This window comes from Girardinichthys multiradiatus, chromosome 18 (genome assembly GCF_021462225.1).
Source record: "Girardinichthys multiradiatus isolate DD_20200921_A chromosome 18, DD_fGirMul_XY1, whole genome shotgun sequence".
NCBI classification, from domain to species: domain Eukaryota; kingdom Metazoa; phylum Chordata; class Actinopteri; order Cyprinodontiformes; family Goodeidae; genus Girardinichthys; species Girardinichthys multiradiatus.
Window position 1 is genome coordinate 40,458,268 of NC_061810.1, and position 16,688 is coordinate 40,474,955.

At 44.0% G+C, this 16,688-nt stretch overlaps 1 protein-coding gene across 1 annotated transcript; it reads right to left on the minus strand.

Annotated features, from left to right (window-relative positions):
* Positions 1 to 1,090: 1,090 nt before the first annotated feature.
* trim59 (tripartite motif containing 59) lies at positions 1,091 to 8,733 on the minus strand. The gene is made up of 5 exons (XM_047391617.1): positions 8,524 to 8,733; positions 3,934 to 4,250; positions 3,632 to 3,853; positions 3,346 to 3,555; positions 1,091 to 2,584 (listed from the first exon to the last, which is right to left on the minus strand). The coding sequence occupies exons 2-5, from the start codon at positions 4,189 to 4,191 to the stop codon at positions 1,991 to 1,993; spliced, it is 1,284 nt and encodes a 427-aa protein (XP_047247573.1). The 5' UTR covers positions 4,192 to 4,250; positions 8,524 to 8,733; the 3' UTR covers positions 1,091 to 1,990.
* Between the last annotated feature and the right edge of the window lie 7,955 nt (positions 8,734 to 16,688).

Sequence of the window (16,688 nt, forward strand, 5' to 3'; positions counted from 1 at the left end):
GACTCCTGCCCCGCCGCTGCGCCCAACTCCTAATACATTTTGGGGAGGGGGAACATTTGCCATTAGTTTCCAATTTTAGAAAATACTGGGAGAAGGAAGGGAAGGGGTCCTCACAGTTCCTGTTATGGCGGACTGAACTGTTTAAATAAATACTAAATAACTTTCATTCTTTTACAAGCGACTAGAAAACTAAATGTTAGAGAAAGCATTTATTTCAACTTTATTTAAAACAACAGTTTGACAGATATAAAAGTTACCTCAACAATTGTTTTTATTAAAGGTAGAAAAGTAAAAAAAATATATATATATGAAATCTTTTCATGCATGCCTCAAAGGTTTAGAAAAATCCAATATCTTAATTTTTTTTAGGGCTGGAAGTGGAGTTTAGGATAAATCTTTATATCAGTTGTTCTATGCATATTGGTTGCCTGACGGTGTGTAGGAACTCTTCAAGCTGAGAAAGTTTATTTCTTCACCAGAGGTGTTAACTCAAGACTGTTGTAGATTTATATTGTTAGTCTGGGAAGTAAGACGTATTCAACAGGCAGGTTTACAACTGGATGTTACAACCATTTACTCTTAACATGTTGGACTGTGGGAGCAGGCATGCACAACTCCATGCAGAAAGTCTTCAGGTCGGGGTTCAAACCCGGGATCATCTTGCTGCCGCGCAACAGAAGTCCAGAAACGACTAATCTAGGAAGTAACTGCTGTGGTAACATTTTGAAGAATATAGTAAGAGTAATGGTCAAAAGCTCTGATCAAATCTAGCCTGTGAAGCATAATGTCAACTTTAATTGACAAATTAATTACAATTTCCTCCCAACACATTTGTATTTTCTAACAATAGGTTTTTGTTTGTTTTTTTAAGTTACTTTTCATCTGGAAGAGTGTCATCATATAGAAGCAATGGCAACATCAGCACTTCTGGCAGACTGTCCGCAGTTTGAAGAAATATGTGTGAACTTACACTGACTGCCCGGTAGGTGGCAGTCTGTGGAGCGACAGTCTTAAGAAGCTTAAATGCAAGTCAAACAAACAAGAAACAGCAGCTGCCCAAAGCACAACTCTGCAAAAAGGACAAAAACAACAAATTCAACACATTTATTGTTGCATAAGTAAAACAAACTTTTACAAAAAAATTATAGAGGTTACAACATATTTTTACACTTTACAGGTAACATATTTTGATTCATAGGGCTGTGTGTCATTTCAGAATCAAACCAACATGGTACATAAGAGCCACAATGGATGTTCAAATAAAGCTGATGAAAAACAGGTTGTCCAACTATAAAGGTTTAAAAGAAAAGTGCTGGTTCTAGAAAAAAGATGAGGCATAATAGTCAAAGGCACAGTTTGGGAGTCAATCGTTATGCAACACATTCCTCTATTATTTGCTGTAAACAGTCTGGTGTGATGAGATCCACATGTCTCATAATATCATGGAAAAATGTAAGTCTCTAGGCATTCTTTGTCATAATAAACGACAGTAATAAATCTAAAAGGAGCAGAACATTTCTCAAAAACAAACCAATACATTAAAAACACTGAATGCTACTTAATGTGATAATTAAAGCACGAAACGCTGTTAAAATGAACAAGAAACCTGGACATCTGCACTCAGCTGAGAGAAGATCAGCCTCAGAGAATTGCTGCTGCTGCTGCTCTTCTTCTCTGATTATGTCTTCATTTCCCAGGCTGCCTTCCTGTGTGCGCTGACAGGCAATAAGCAGAAGAGAATCCAGCTCAATTAAATTCCTATTTCACATAAGACATCAGTGTTGAAGCAGAAATGAAAACTGTTGCTGTTTAGGCTGAAACCAAAATCTATATAAACTTATAAATGTCGACAGAAGAGTAAAACCCACTAATGTAAAATCTTGACTAGCAGCTGTTTATAAAGTATCAAAATGAAGAATTATTTTGTTTTTGGAACAGAGAAATGAGACCAGTAGATGTTTAAGGAATTTAGTTTCCAGTCTGGTCTCCCTCAGCGAGATGTCAGAGTTTTAAATAAAGCCGCCACCTGCTGAAAGACTCTGTCTCTGAACACAGACAGCTGTGGACTCCATTCCCGCACAGCAGCCCCAACCGCTTCGCACTTCGCCGCCAGCATATCCCAGACAGATATAAGGGTGTTACTATTCAGAGCCTGGACCAACTGACTGAGGCGGGACAGGAGCGAGAACCCGAGCGACGCCCGTCCGACGGGGTTCACCCACAGGGCTGCCAGCAGCAGCAGGCCCAGCAGCACCACAGAAGCAGTGGGTTGCATCCGACGCCACCTGTCCCAGGCCGCTCTGATGGGCTGGGCTACTTCTGCTTCAGTCTCCGTACTGCTGGCACAGCAGCACAGCTTGGGAACAGGCGCCCGCTCCAGGCTGCTGATGGTCACAGCGGACCAGTTCTGCTGCAGGTACGATGCTGCGCGTGGCGTCACTGAGAGGTTGATCACGGAGGGCAGGGGGGTTTGGATGAACTTCTCCACCCGGTCTCTGAACTGATGAACCTTCTCCAAATAGACGAGGGGGGAGTCTTCCTCCTCCACAGACGATCCCAAAGACACCAGGTCCAACTGTTCCTCCTGAGATCAGTCAACAAATTAGGGCAACATTTAACAATGATTAAAAACCAAATAGTGAAATAAATTTTTCCTGTGAAATGCTTTGATTTCTCTTTATTATCAGTGTTAAATTAATGGGTTTGGGTTTGACTCTGTATACTTATTGGCACCCCTGGGATTAGCTGTGTAAGAAACACTAAAATAAATTTAATTTCTTAAACAAAATCACTGGTGCTTCACACTTGGATTCCCGAAGAAATTGATCTGTTTCCCTGTATATATATCAAAACACCTCAGGCCAATTGTTAGGCACGGTGGAGGATCTATGATGCTATGTCCACTATTCACCCCGGATTATTAGTCCCGGAAACATAGTTAGAGTGCATCCCAACATAAACTATTTCAATTACCAGAACATCTGAAATAAAAAACCCAGAAATGGTTCACCTTCTCAGTCCATGAACCGAAATACCGTAGATAAGAGGGCATGAGAGACGACGGAAAGATTGTGCAAAGCACCCTCCCTCTGTAAGTTCCCACATAGTGAAATATTTTAAATGCAGATGAGGTATGGATGGGGGGCCAATAAATGTCCCATCTACAGTTTTATTAAGAAACAAATTATTTTTATGATGCATGATTGTGCTCACATTAAAGGCTGGATTTTTCTACATTTTGCCGCTGCAAGAAAAGATTTGTGTACCTAAAATGGTGAAGTTTGCTAGACGATACAAAATAATTCCTTCATACCGACCACAAGTTGCCCTGACGTTTCTACACACCTGCAGCTCCTTGACTCTGTCGATGAGGGGGTCGTAGGCCTGCGACACCTCTGCAGCAACTTCACTCAAAGCTTCCAGGTAGCCCTGCTTCTTCCTGGCCAGCACCTCCTCTAACGAGACGAAGAACTGATTGACCTCCTGTCTGTCCTGCCTCAGCAGAGACTCGCAGCGGGCCTTCTCCTGCTCCAGCTGCTCCCCCAGCTCACACACCTTAACGGCAACAGGATTACGGTTAGTCTCACTTCACACAGGGTTTGTGACACCTGTAGCTCTGCTTGCTTCCCACCTGAGCCCATCTCTGCTCTGAGAGTCTGGCGAGCAGCAGCGCCGGAGTTTGTTTTTCTCTAATGAAAGCTGCCTGCAGGTCATCTATGGGATGGCCCTGGTGCTGGCCGACAGTCAGGCACAGACCACAGATCAGTTGCCGGTCCTGGATGCAGTACATGTTCAGAGGCTGCCTGCGGTGCTCCTGACAGGACGGCGCTCGAGGCTCGCTGTCCCTCTGGTACTGAGAACGACAGCAGCAAAACAAGTAAGCAGGAACAAATCTAGTTTTCAGCTTGAATATTTTACTCTAATCTGTCTTACTTTGTCAACGATGGCTCGCAGAGACACGTTGGAAGGGAGAGCGTCCACGCCTGTCGGAGGCAGCTCCACCACGCTGCGACAGTTGGGACATTTTATGGGCAGGCGCAGCGGACGCCAGATGGAGTAGTTGCTGGAGACCTGGAGGAGGTTGTCCAGGCAGTTCTTGCAGAAGGTGTGGGAACACGGCAGAACCCGCGGGTCGGAGAACAGCGAGTAACACACCGAGCAGGTCAGGTCCTCCTCCAGGCTGTCCATCATGGAGACAGGAGAGCTCAGGGAGAATAAGATCCGTCTGGGATGGATGCTACGTGTTGCACCTGTTAGGAAAGATTCATGAAGTCGATATGACCGGAACGTCAGGAGAATCCGAGAGTGGATTTTATTGAAAACACTTGTCATACAAAGATATAAATATTAAAGTTTAATCTGAAATTTAAAAGGGGAAGAAAAATCAAAAGGAACTGAGAATAAAGAGCAGCTTTTGGCAAAGTTCAGAGTTTTATTACTAACTGAACACAGACAAAAAGTGTTCGTTCGTTTGTCGTCTTCCGCTTATCCAGGACCGGGTCGCGGGGGCAGCAGACTCAGCAGAGACGCCCAGACGTCCCTCTCCCCAGACACCTCCACCAGTTCCTCCAGGTGGAGCCCAAGGCGTTCACAGACCAGCCGAGAGACATAGTCCCTCCTGCGTGTCCTGGGCCGTCCCCTGGGCCTCCTCCCGGTGGGACGTGCCTGGAACACCTCCCGAGGAAGGCGTCCAGGAGGCATCCGGTATAGATGCCCGAGCCACCTCAACTGGCTCCTCTCGATGTGGAGGAGCAGCGGCTCTACTCCGAGCTCCTCCCGGATGGCTGAGCTCCTCACCCTATCTCTAAGGGAGTGCTCGGCCACCCTACGGAGGAAGCTCATTTCAGCCGCTTGTATCCGTGATCTTGTTCTTTCGGTCATGACCCAAAGTTCGTGGCCATAGGTGAGGGTAGGAACGTAGACCGACCGGTAAATTGAGAGCTTTGCTTTTCGGCTCAGCTCTCTCTTCACCACAACGGACCGGCACAGCGCCCTCATTACTGTGGCAGCCGCACCAATCCTTCTGTCGATCTCCCGCTCCATTCTTCCCTCACTCATGAACAAGACCCCGAGATACTTAAACTCCTCCACTTGAGGCAGGAACTCCCCTCCAACCTGAAGAGGACAAGCCACCCTTTTCCGGTCGAGTACCATGGCCTCAGACTTGGAGGAGCTGATCTTCATCCCAGCCGCTTCACAATCGGCTGCGAACCGCCCCAGTGCATGCTGTAGGTCTTGGCTAGAGGGGGCCAGCAGGACCACGTCATCCGCAAAAAGAAGAGACGAAATCCACTGGTCCCCAAACCAGAACCCCTCCGGCCCTTGGCTGCGTCTAGAAATCCTGTCCATAAAAGTTATGAACAGGAACAATGACAAAGGGCAGCCCTGCCGGAGTCCAACATGCACCGGGAACAGGTCCGACTTAGTGCCGGCAATGCGGACCAAACTCCTGCTCCGCTCGTACAGGGACCGGATGGCCCCTAATAAAGGGCCCCCGATTCCATACTCCTGGAGCAAACCCATGCTAAAACAATTTCTTACTTAACTCCAGTGCCCCAAAGGTTCTCTACATGCAGTATTTCGTTATTTTCAAACTTAGGTTTCGTTTTGGTCCATTTGGCCTTTTTCTGCTCAACTGTTGGGGTTTTTAGGTCTCCAACATGTTCCTGGATTTCCTGAGCAGTGCTTGTGTACAGTCCTCGCTATGAGTCTTTGCCATGTTTATGCACAGTACTGTGCAGAAGATTTAAATCATCCCTCCGTTGTTTCATATTTTGTTTCCAATGAGCCAGAACATTCTGGTAACCTTTCAATGATTTTCTTTGGATTTTGGAGGCTTGTTCCACTCAATCTGACCAGTAAAAGTAGCTGGCCAGATTTGGAGGGTGTGTTGTTTTTTGTTTTGCTCTTGCTGCTTCCATTTGTTAAGCTGCTGAACTCTTATGGGATGGGCTCGTGTTGTCGTTACACGTACCAGACATCTTATAGCAACAAAACTATTTTAAATGTGATCTTTAGACATTTGTTACCAGCCTCAATGGATGCGGCGATATATCAAGACTTTCAAAACTGCCCCATCTCCAACTCCTGATGTGCACTGACAATCAGCTGGCTGAAAGAACACTATTACACTTTTTATGCATAAGGGTTCTCTGCTTTTAGTATAAAAACCCCAATGGAAAGGAAGGATAAAGGCATATTTCTGAATGCAGACTATGAATAAGGTGAAAAAAAAGATTCTATTATATATATATATATATATATTATATTACATCAAAGTTAGATCAGCCTGTAGTGTGTTTTTCTACTTTAATTTTGTGTGTGACTCCAAATCCAAAAACAACAACCTAATAAAATTTGAAATGAAAGAAACCAAAAACACAAACTAAAAACTAATACAATAAGAGAAAAAAAAGACAGGGGCAGAAACCAAACCTACATATTAAGTTTAGTGGGTGTTTATTCTTTATTTTTACTCAAGCCTTCAAATCCTGATTCATGTTATCTTCTATACCCATTCAGGACGAGGAGGATGGTGCCTCTCACCAGTGGTCAGGGGGCCACAGGCTGGGTACACCTGGACAGGTTGCCAGGGTAACAGAGAGAGAAACAACCATGCTCGCTACAGCTGACAAAACTTACACTGGCATTTCTAAAATGGCAGATTAACCAGCTAATATCGGCTTGTTGTAGCTATTCAATTCAATTCAAAAATATTTTATTATTCTCAAAGGGAAATTAAATATACTCTATATTATTCTATTAAGATTAGGATACGAAGAAACTATACAATTCTGCAAAAAATACATGCTTATTTGAAGGACTTTGCTCTTTTTTGCCAAATGTTATGCATCAAGAACAATATAATCTAGGGGTGCACCGATCGAATCAATCCTTAATTTTGGGAGATCGGCGATCGGCCGATACTTGCATGTGAAACCGATCTTATCCGCTGATCTTATCTAGTTGTGTAACCTATTGTGCAAGTTCTGTTTCTTGTTAAAATGTGAAAAATAAAACAAAACTTTTCATTTATATTTGAGAGCACTACCTCGTATGCAGTTAAAACAAGTTTGCATTGTTTCATGGGTATTGTTCAATGTTTTTCAATAAAATAGAATAGAAATATTGAAGGTGTAGTGTGACCTCGTAACACCTGACAGTGTCAGTTATTACAAATAAAAATCGGCATTGGCCAAAATGAATGAATGGAAACAGCAGGTCAAGCCTTTTAAAGGTCAGTGATTGGCCAGAAAACTGCAATCAGTGCACCCTAATATAATCAATAAGTGGCGTAGTAAATATGGCCTTTTTGTTGTTGCTTTTTATTGCTAAGCTGCTCAGTCATTCATAAAATGACTCTAAACTCAAGGGATGGGCTTGTGTCTTCTCCACACATGGACACTTTGCCACCATTCAGCCAAACATACAGACAGAAATGTTTTTTTAATTATTATTTGAGCTGAATCTATGAGCTACATCAAAAATAGACATAAGATAGCATTTTAGTTCCAAAAAGGTTATTCCCAGAGACCTATTAGCTAAAATAATTGGCATACATAATCAACCGAAGAATGAAGCCTCTTCCATCTCTGTGACGGATTTATTTGAATAAATAACTAACTCTGACTCCAATGTTCAATGGTTAGTATTAATTAGAATATATGTACCTGACTGTTGTGAAGTGCCTTGAGACAACATGTGTTGTGAATTGGCGCTATATAAATAAAACTGAATTGAATTTTCAATGTCATTCTGTAAATTGATGTAGATATAAGTAATTTTTCAGCCTTTTAGCCCTGTACATGTCCACCCTCTCATTTTAGGCATCCATTTAGGCAGCCACTGGGCTGAAAATGAGTGAAAAAGGGGCCAAATTCCAAAGAAAAGCTTTAAAAGGCCATCAGAAAGTTTGGTGAACCTTTTGATCCACACTATCTTCAGTGATTAGAAGAAACGTCTGGCTGCTTAAAAGTCAGCTGATTAGATGACAGCAGAGAGAAAGAGATTTAAGTGTGCAGCTAAATTTTACATTTTATTTACTAAATATTCTCATGGAGAATCATGAGAATATTTAGTCGTGTAACTCTATGGTTGAAAGAACGAAACTTGCACTAAAACAAGAGAGCAGGCAAAAACACAGAGATGAGCTCATGTTACCCTGATCTATTATGCTGCTTAATGTCTCCTCTTGTTACAGCTGCGTTATAAACAAAGCTTTGTTTTAACACTGATCCCATTTCTTTTATCGCTTTTACCCCCACATTGTTGTTTCTAGCAAACCTCCTCCACACCAAAGCTTAATAATCAGTTTACACAAAAGAAACAGCACTTCTTGTTTCTGTTTTTAACCAAACTGTCACTTCCCACCAATACCAAAGACGTCTAATTATCCACAAAACTGCACTGAATAGTATTTCACTTATTTCTTCTGATCAGTCAGATAACTCATCTCCTGATTTACATTTTGGTACCGAAATGTTACCTATATTTATTGATTTAGCTGAAAACATGCACACCTACCGTCTGTTCAGAGAAAAGCGTCCACAACAGCTTTCCTTTCCTCTTCCTTCCTTCCAGTGCTGCCTTCATGCACATCTAGGAAACGCGTGCTTCCAAATCAGCGGCAGGTCGTAACACGGAAACCACATCGACATCAAACCCCAATGGTTGTTTTATTTATTTATTTTTTTTCCAACACTCACATGAAAAAACGTTTCTCATTTCTTTCGAACCATACTGAAACAGCACAGGTATCAGTTTAGTCTCAGGTATGACACTTTAAAGGCGTTCCTCGAATAATGTGCTGCGTTTAATTTGCCTCGGAAGTTTGAGGGCTAATATGAGTGACGCCAAAATGTTCCTCTCCGCGTTGTTTCCGACCACAGAGCAAACGTGTTCAAAGGTAAAAGTTATACCACTATGTGGGATTTGACGGGACACAGAGCATTTGAAGCGTAAATAGTAACGTTTAATAAACGTCGCAGGCATGTTAGATATTAAAAAATATTCTAGGTTTACAAATCGAAATTGGGAGATTTTCCTCCTCTTGGAACTCAAAATTTTCTCACTTGATCATAAATGGAACATCCGGTTGTGTCCTTTTTCACTTTTGGTAATGCGCATGCGGATTAACGGCCAGTCTGGCCAATCAGAGGGCGTCTTTTCTCCCATTTGAAAGCACTTCCAAGAGAAACAATGGCAGTTATTGGAAACCGCGCATTTACCATTTGGTACCTATGTGCTGAAACCTCTATATATGTATGTTAGTTTATTTAATTTTTTTTTTGTAGTTGGGTATATTTGATGTATTATTGAGATAGTCATAAAGGCGATCAAATATGTGTATTTTAATTACATTGTTATTTTCTGGAAACTTTCTTTTGTACAGTTTCCAGTTATTCTGGTTCCCATTTAGGGCCGTGTGATCTTATGAAATATGAGCCCTGATCACTGACGTTGAAATTTAACTCTAAAAGACGTCCTGTTGGTAGAAGTCATTTATTGGAGCAACATAACACAGTTCCTACAGTACACGATAGAAAAACACTTTAGTGTATGTGTTGTCAGAGCAGGTAAGAACTGAATGTATGAAATGTTCGTCTCATGTTGACCATGTATCAGTTCATACCTGCCCAGGTGAAATTTCATACGCTTTCATCAATGTTCTGTTATCTAAAAATGGACCTACAGTAGGAACTTTTAGATCAGCCTCATGACCTCCATCTGCAAGCAGGAGCTTTCTCAGAGTTACAGTGAGGAGAACAAGTATTTGAAACACTCGCAGGTTTTTCCAACTTGCAAAGCATGTAGAAGTCTTTAATTTTTATCATAGATGCTCTTCAACTGTGAGTGACGGAATCTAAAACAAAAAAGTCGATACTTTCATTGACCCAGTCCTGGCGTATAGTTCTGGGCGGATCCCTCACCTTCATCATGATCAGTGATGCCCCACGAGGTGAGATCTTGCATGGAGCCCCAGACTGAGGGGAGATTGACCGTCATCTTGAACTTCTTCCATTTTCTTATAATTGCACCAACAGTTGTTGCCTTCTCACCGAGCTGCTCAGCTATTTTCCTGTAGTCCATCCCAGCCTTGTGCAGGTCTACTACTTTATCCCTGATGTCCTCACACAGCTCTCTGGTCTTGGCCATTGTGGAAAGGTTGGAGTTTGTTTGGTTGAGTGTGTGGACAGGTGTCTTTTATACAGATAAATTCAAACAGGTGCAGTTAATACAGGTAATGAGTGGAGAAAAGGAGGGCTTCTTAAAGAAGAACTAACAGCCCAGTGAGAGCCAGGATTCTTACTGGTTGTTAGGTGATCAAATAATTATGTCATGCAATAAAATGCTCATTAATTACTTAAAAATCACACAATGTGATTTTCTGGATTTTTGTTTTAGATTCTGTCACAGCTAAAGAGCACCTATGATAAAGAAGATAAAAATTAAATGGTTTGCAAGTAGGAAAATCTGCAAAATCAGCAGTGTATCAAATACTTGTTCTCCCCACTGTATTTTGGTTTAAACAGGGGTTAGAGGGTTATGTGTCATACTGGACTATATCACATGGGCGTACTCTGAAACAGAGTTGCCAACAATATTTGAACATAAAGACAGTTGATAAATCTCTGTAGTCAATGTTTCATGGTTTAACTTAAAGAGACTTATGCCATTGTTTTCCTCTAACGCTGAAAGTCTTTGTGGGATGCCTCAAGGTACACAGTGCTTCCTGGACACTATTAATAAATGACCGCACTGCAACATACATGCTTAAGTAGCTGAAGTATTTGTCTGATCACTGATAAAGGTATATACTATTATGTGAGAGTAGTTCAACACCGCTAACCACTGTTTATGGTAGAAAATCGTTCGTTCGTTCGTTCGTCGTCTTCCGCTTATCCAGGACCGGGTCGCGGGGGCAGCAGACTCAGCAGAGACGCCCAGACGTCCCTCTCTCCAGACACCTCCTCCAGTTCCTCCAGGGGGAGCCCAAGGCGTTCCCAGGCCAGCCGAGAGACATAGTCCCTCCAGCGTGTCCTGGGTCGTCCCCTGGGCCTCCTCCCGGTGGGACGTGCCTGGAACACCTCCCGAGGAAGGCGTCCAGGAGGCATCCGGTATAGATGCCCGAGCCACCTCAACTGGCTCCTCTCGATGTGGAGGAGCAGCGGCTCTACTCCGAGCCCCTCCCGGATGGCCGAGCTCCTCACCCTATCTCTAAGGGAGTGCCCGGCCACCCTACGGAGGAAGCTCATTTCAGCCGCTTGTATCCGTGATCTCGTTCTTTCGGTCATGACCCAAAGTTCATGGCCATAGGTGAGGGTAGGCCAACTGGTAGTCCTTCTCAATGGCCTCACCGAACTCTTCCCAGGCCCGAGTTTTTGCCTCTGCCACAGCCTGGACCGCAGCACGCTTGGCCTCACGGTACCCGTCAGCCGCCTCAGGAGTCCCACAAGCCAACCACAGCCGATAGGACTCCTTCTTCAGCTTAACAGCATCCCTTACTGCCGGTGTCCACCACCGGGTTCTGGGATTGCCGCCACGACAGGCACCGCAGACCTTACGGCCGCAGCTATGGGCAGCAGCATCGACAATAGATGCAGAGAACATGGTCCACTCTGAGTCTATGTCTCCAACATCCCCCGGGATCTGGTCGAAGCTCTCCCGGAGGTGGGAGTTGAATACATCCCTGGCCGAGGGCTCCGCCAGGCGTTCCCAGCAGACCCTCACTATGCGCTTGGGCCTGCCGAGTCTGTCCGGCTTTCTCCTCCTCCAGCGGATCCAACTCACCACCAGGTGATGATCAGTGGACAGCTCAGCCCCTCTCTTCACCCTAGTGTCCAAAACATGCGGCCGAAGGTCTGATGATACGACAACAAAGTCGATCATCGACCTCCTGCCTAGGGTGTCCTGGTGCCAAGTGCACTGATGGACACCCTTTTGTTTGAACATGGTGTTCGTTATGGACAATCCGTGACTAGCGCAGAAGTCCAATAACAAAACACCACTCGGATTCAGATCGGGGAGGCCATTCCTCCCGATCACGCCTCTCCAGGTGTCACTGTCGTTCCACACGTGGGCGTTGAAGTCCCCCAGCAGAATAATGGAGTCCCCGGGAGGGGCACTATCCAGCACCCCCGACAGGGACGCCAAGAAGGCAGGGTACTCCGCACTACCACTCGGCCCTTAGGCTGAAATGATAGTCAGAGACCTCTCCCCAACCCGAAGGCGCAGGGATACAACCCTCTCATCCACTGGGGTAAACCCCAACACGAGACGGCTGAGCTGGGGGGCAACAAGCAAACCCACACCAGCCCGCCGCCTCTCCCCGTGGGCCACTCCAGAGTAGAAGAGAGTCCAACCCCTCTCAAGGAGATGGGTTCCAGAGCCCACGCTGTGCGTGGAGGCGAGCCCGACTATTTCTAGTCGATATCTCTCGACCTCCCGCACAAGCTCAGACTCCTTCCCCCCCAGCGAGGTGACATTCCACGTCCCTAGAGCCAGCCTAAGCATCCGGGGATCGGGCCGTTGAGGTCTCCTCCTTCGTCCGCCACCCAATCCTCTTTGCACCGGTCCCTCACGGTTCCCCCTGCAGGTGGTGGGCCCACTGGAGGATGGCCTCGCGTCTCTCGTTCGGGCTTGGCCCGGCCGGGTCCCGCGAGGAGCAACCCGGCCACCAGGCGCTCTCCGACGAGTCCCGACCCCAGGCCTGGCTCCAGGGTGGGACCCCGGCTCCGCCGTACCGGGCGACGTCACGTGCCTCGATATTGTGTTCTTCATGAGGGGTTCTTGAACCATTCTTTGTCTGACCCATCACCTAGAACCTGTTTGCCATGGGAGACCCTACCAGGGGCATTTAGGCCCCAGACAACATAGCCTCTAGGATCATTTGAGCACTCAAACCCCTCCACCACGTTAAGGTGACGGTTCAAGGAGGGGATGGTAGAAATTATTTCTACACAACAAATAATTTACTAGTAGGTGTAACAGAATACCACCAGACCTTATAGTTATGACATGCATGTTGCCGACTCTGTGTATGACAAACATTAATTGAAAGGGGCATTTTCCAATCAAATATTGGATGAGGTCATTCGTATCTGTGATTACTGAAACAATTACAACACAGAGGGCTGTAGAGGTTGTCATATCCCAAAGAACACACTGACTGGCCTAAAGAGAAATAGGACAAGCCACTGTTGGACTGAGATTCATCAGGGTAGAGTGAGAAATACAAAGTTTGCAAGACTTCAGAAGAATTTCAAACAACCTCTTAAATCTTCAGAAGACAAAAAAAATTGAGATCTGAATTCTAATGATTATTAATGTCCACGATTCATGAAAATACTTACCAATCAATTATAGGCCAAACATATTTTAGAGCTATTTGAGAGTGTGAAACATAGATATTTAAAAACAGGAAGTGAATACCATATATGACAAAGTGTCACCTGGATCCAGAGTTCGATGGATTATCGAAAAGACTAACAGGAATATATTGCATGGATGTGAGCACTTTTACTACATCATCTATGGAGGAAACTGTGGGTAAACTCTATAAAGCAAATGGGTAAAGACAGATTTCTTCTCTTACACCAAAAACTCTCAGTTTGAAACTCTTTTTGGCCCAAGGTACTGCTATACAACAATTGGACTTTTAGATTTAGAGGAAAGCACAAACACAACCTGAAGGAAGAGGGCAGAAAACTGCTCATCCCACGGCTAGGACCGACAGCTCGAGTAGTGAGTCAACAGGCAGACCATCGAGATTACAGCAGCTGTTATTCATGAACATAAAGTTCTGTCCAGTAAGAAAATTGTTTCAATTAAAGCAGTTTTTATTTTTTGTCTGTCAGTAGAAAACAACTGCTGAAGTCCACAGATTGTGTTGAATCAACAGCTGCACTCTCCAAACAATCCTCCTTCATTATCCTTAATACGTCAGCTTCAGCCATAGCTTTTATGTTCTCCATGTCTGAACCATATACAGGTACATCTAAAAAATGTTATATCATGAAAAGGTTTAATATTTTTGGTCACTAATTTCAGAAAGGGACTCATAAATTATATAGATCCATTACACATGGAGTGAAATATTTCAGGCCTTTATTTCTTGTAATTTTGATAAATACAGGTCCTTCTCAAAATATTAGCATATTGTGATAAAGTTCATTATTTTCCATAATGTCATGATGAAAATTTAACATTCATATATTTTAGATTCATTGCACACTAACTGAAATATTTCAGGTCTTTTATTGTCTTAATACGGATGATTTTGGCATACAGCTCATGAAAACCCAAAATTCCTATCTCACAAAATTAGCATATCATTAAAAGGGTCTCTAAACGAGCTATGAACCTAATCATCTGAATCAACGAGTTAACTCTAAACACCTGCAAAAGATTCCTGAGGCCTTTAAAACTCCCAGCCTGGTTCATCACTCAAAACCCCAATCATGGGTAAGACTGCCGACCTGACTGCTGTCCAGAAGGCCACTATTGACACCCTCAAGCAAGAGGGTAAGACACAGAAAGACATTTCTGAACGAATAGGCTGTTCCCAGAGTGCTGTATCAAGGCACCTCAGTGGGAAGTCTGTGGGAAGGAAAAAGTGTGGCAGAAAACGCTGCACAACGAGAAGAGGTGACCGGACCCTGAGGAAGATTGTGGAGAAGGGCCGATTCCAGACCTTGGGGGACCTGCGGAAGCAGTGGACTGAGTCTGGAGTAGAAACATCCAGAGCCACCGTGCACAGGCGTGTGCAGGAAATGGGCTACAGGTGCCGCATTCCCCAGGTCAAGCCACTTTTGAGCCAGAAACAGCGGCAGAAGCGCCTGACCTGGGCTACAGAGAAGCAGCACTGGACTGTTGCTCAGTGGTCCAAAGTACTTTTTTCGGATGAAAGCAAATTCTGCATGTCATTCGGAAATCAAGGTGCCAGAGTCTGGAGGAAGACTGGGGAGAAGGAAATGCCAAAATGCCAGAAGTCCAGTGTCAAGTACCCACAGTCAGTGATGGTCTGGGGTGCCGTGTCAGCTGCTGGTGTTGGTCCACTGTGTTTTATCAAGGGCAGGGTCAATGCAGCTAGCTATCAGGAGATTTTGGAGCACTTCATGCTTCCATCTGCTGAAAAGCTTTATGGAGATGAAGATTTCATTGTTCAGCACGACATGGCACCTGCTCACAGTGCCAAAACCAATGGTAAATAGTTTACTGACCATGGTATCACTGTGCTCAATTGGCCTGCCAACTCTCCTGACCTGAACCCCATAGAGAATCTGTGGGATATTGTGAAGAGAACGTTGAGAGACTCAAGACCCAACACTCTGGATGAGCTAAAGGCCGCTATCGAAGCATCCTGGGCCTCCATAAGACCTCAGCAGTGCCACAGGCTGATTGCCTCCATGCCATGCCGCATTGAAGCAGTCATTTCGGCAAAAGGATTCCCGACCAAGTATTGAGTGCATAACTGTACATGATTATTTGAAGGTTGACGTTTTTTGTATTAAAAACACTTTTCTTTTATTGGTCGGATGAAATATGCTAATTTTGTGAGATAGGAATTTTGGGTTTTCATAAACTGTATGCCAAAATCATCTGTATTAAGACAATAAAAGACCTGAAATATTTCAGTTAGTGTGCAATGAATGTAAAATATATGAATGTTACATTTTCATCATGACATTATGGAAAATAATTAACTTTATCACAATATGCTAATATTTTGAGAAGGACCTGTACTTGTCGCCAGTGCATCTTTTCCTACCACCCGTTTTCCTTCCACTCAACTTTCTATGAATATGCTTGGACACAGAAATCTGAACAACCAGCCTCTTTAGCGGTGACCTTTTGTGGCCAACACTCCTTGTGGTGGGAATGTCTTCTTGACATCTGTCCAGTCAGCAGTCTTCCCCATGATTGTGTAGCCTTCTGACCCAGAATGAGAGGCTTAGGAAGGCTTTGCAAGTGTTTTGAGTTAATTAGCTGATTAGGGTGTGACACCATGAGTTTCCAATATTTAACATTCTCACAATTTTCTGATACTTGGTTTTTAATATCTGTAAGCTGTAATCATCAAACTACATGGCATAAAGGCTTGAAAACACTATGTGTGAAGAATCTATACAACTTTCACTTTCTAAAATCAGTGAAAAACTAATCTTTTTTTAAAGAGCTGTACCTGTAATCATTTGCAGCTGCAGTCACTGCATTTCAGTGTTTTAACTTCCTTTCCATCCATCTGCTGGATGGGAAGCAGAGCGTAGCATTAGCTTCAGGTGACTTTTTAGGGCCAAAGCAACATGTCATGAGGAAACCAACTGAGTGATTGGGTTTGAATGGCATGACATAGTGGAGCTAGGTTTTTAGAACTACATTACAGCTGTGCTGTGAAACACCTGCAAGTAAAACATTGGATGATTCTGCAACCACTGCATGGATTATTGATATAAAGAAGGCTAATCTGGTCGAGTGCTTTTAAATCCGTTCACAGGGTACCAGTTTATTAGGTCTCCAAATTACAGCTTCCTTTACGCTTCTCCTGACTTCCTCCTCATTGGATAAAACCGAGACTTTTGTCTTGGGTGGACAATGATGAGATCAGCGTTCCAAATGCATCATGACTTTTTGGCTGCCACACGCTCACTTGTTTCTTTCATGCTTCACAAAAAGTTTAAAAGTGATGT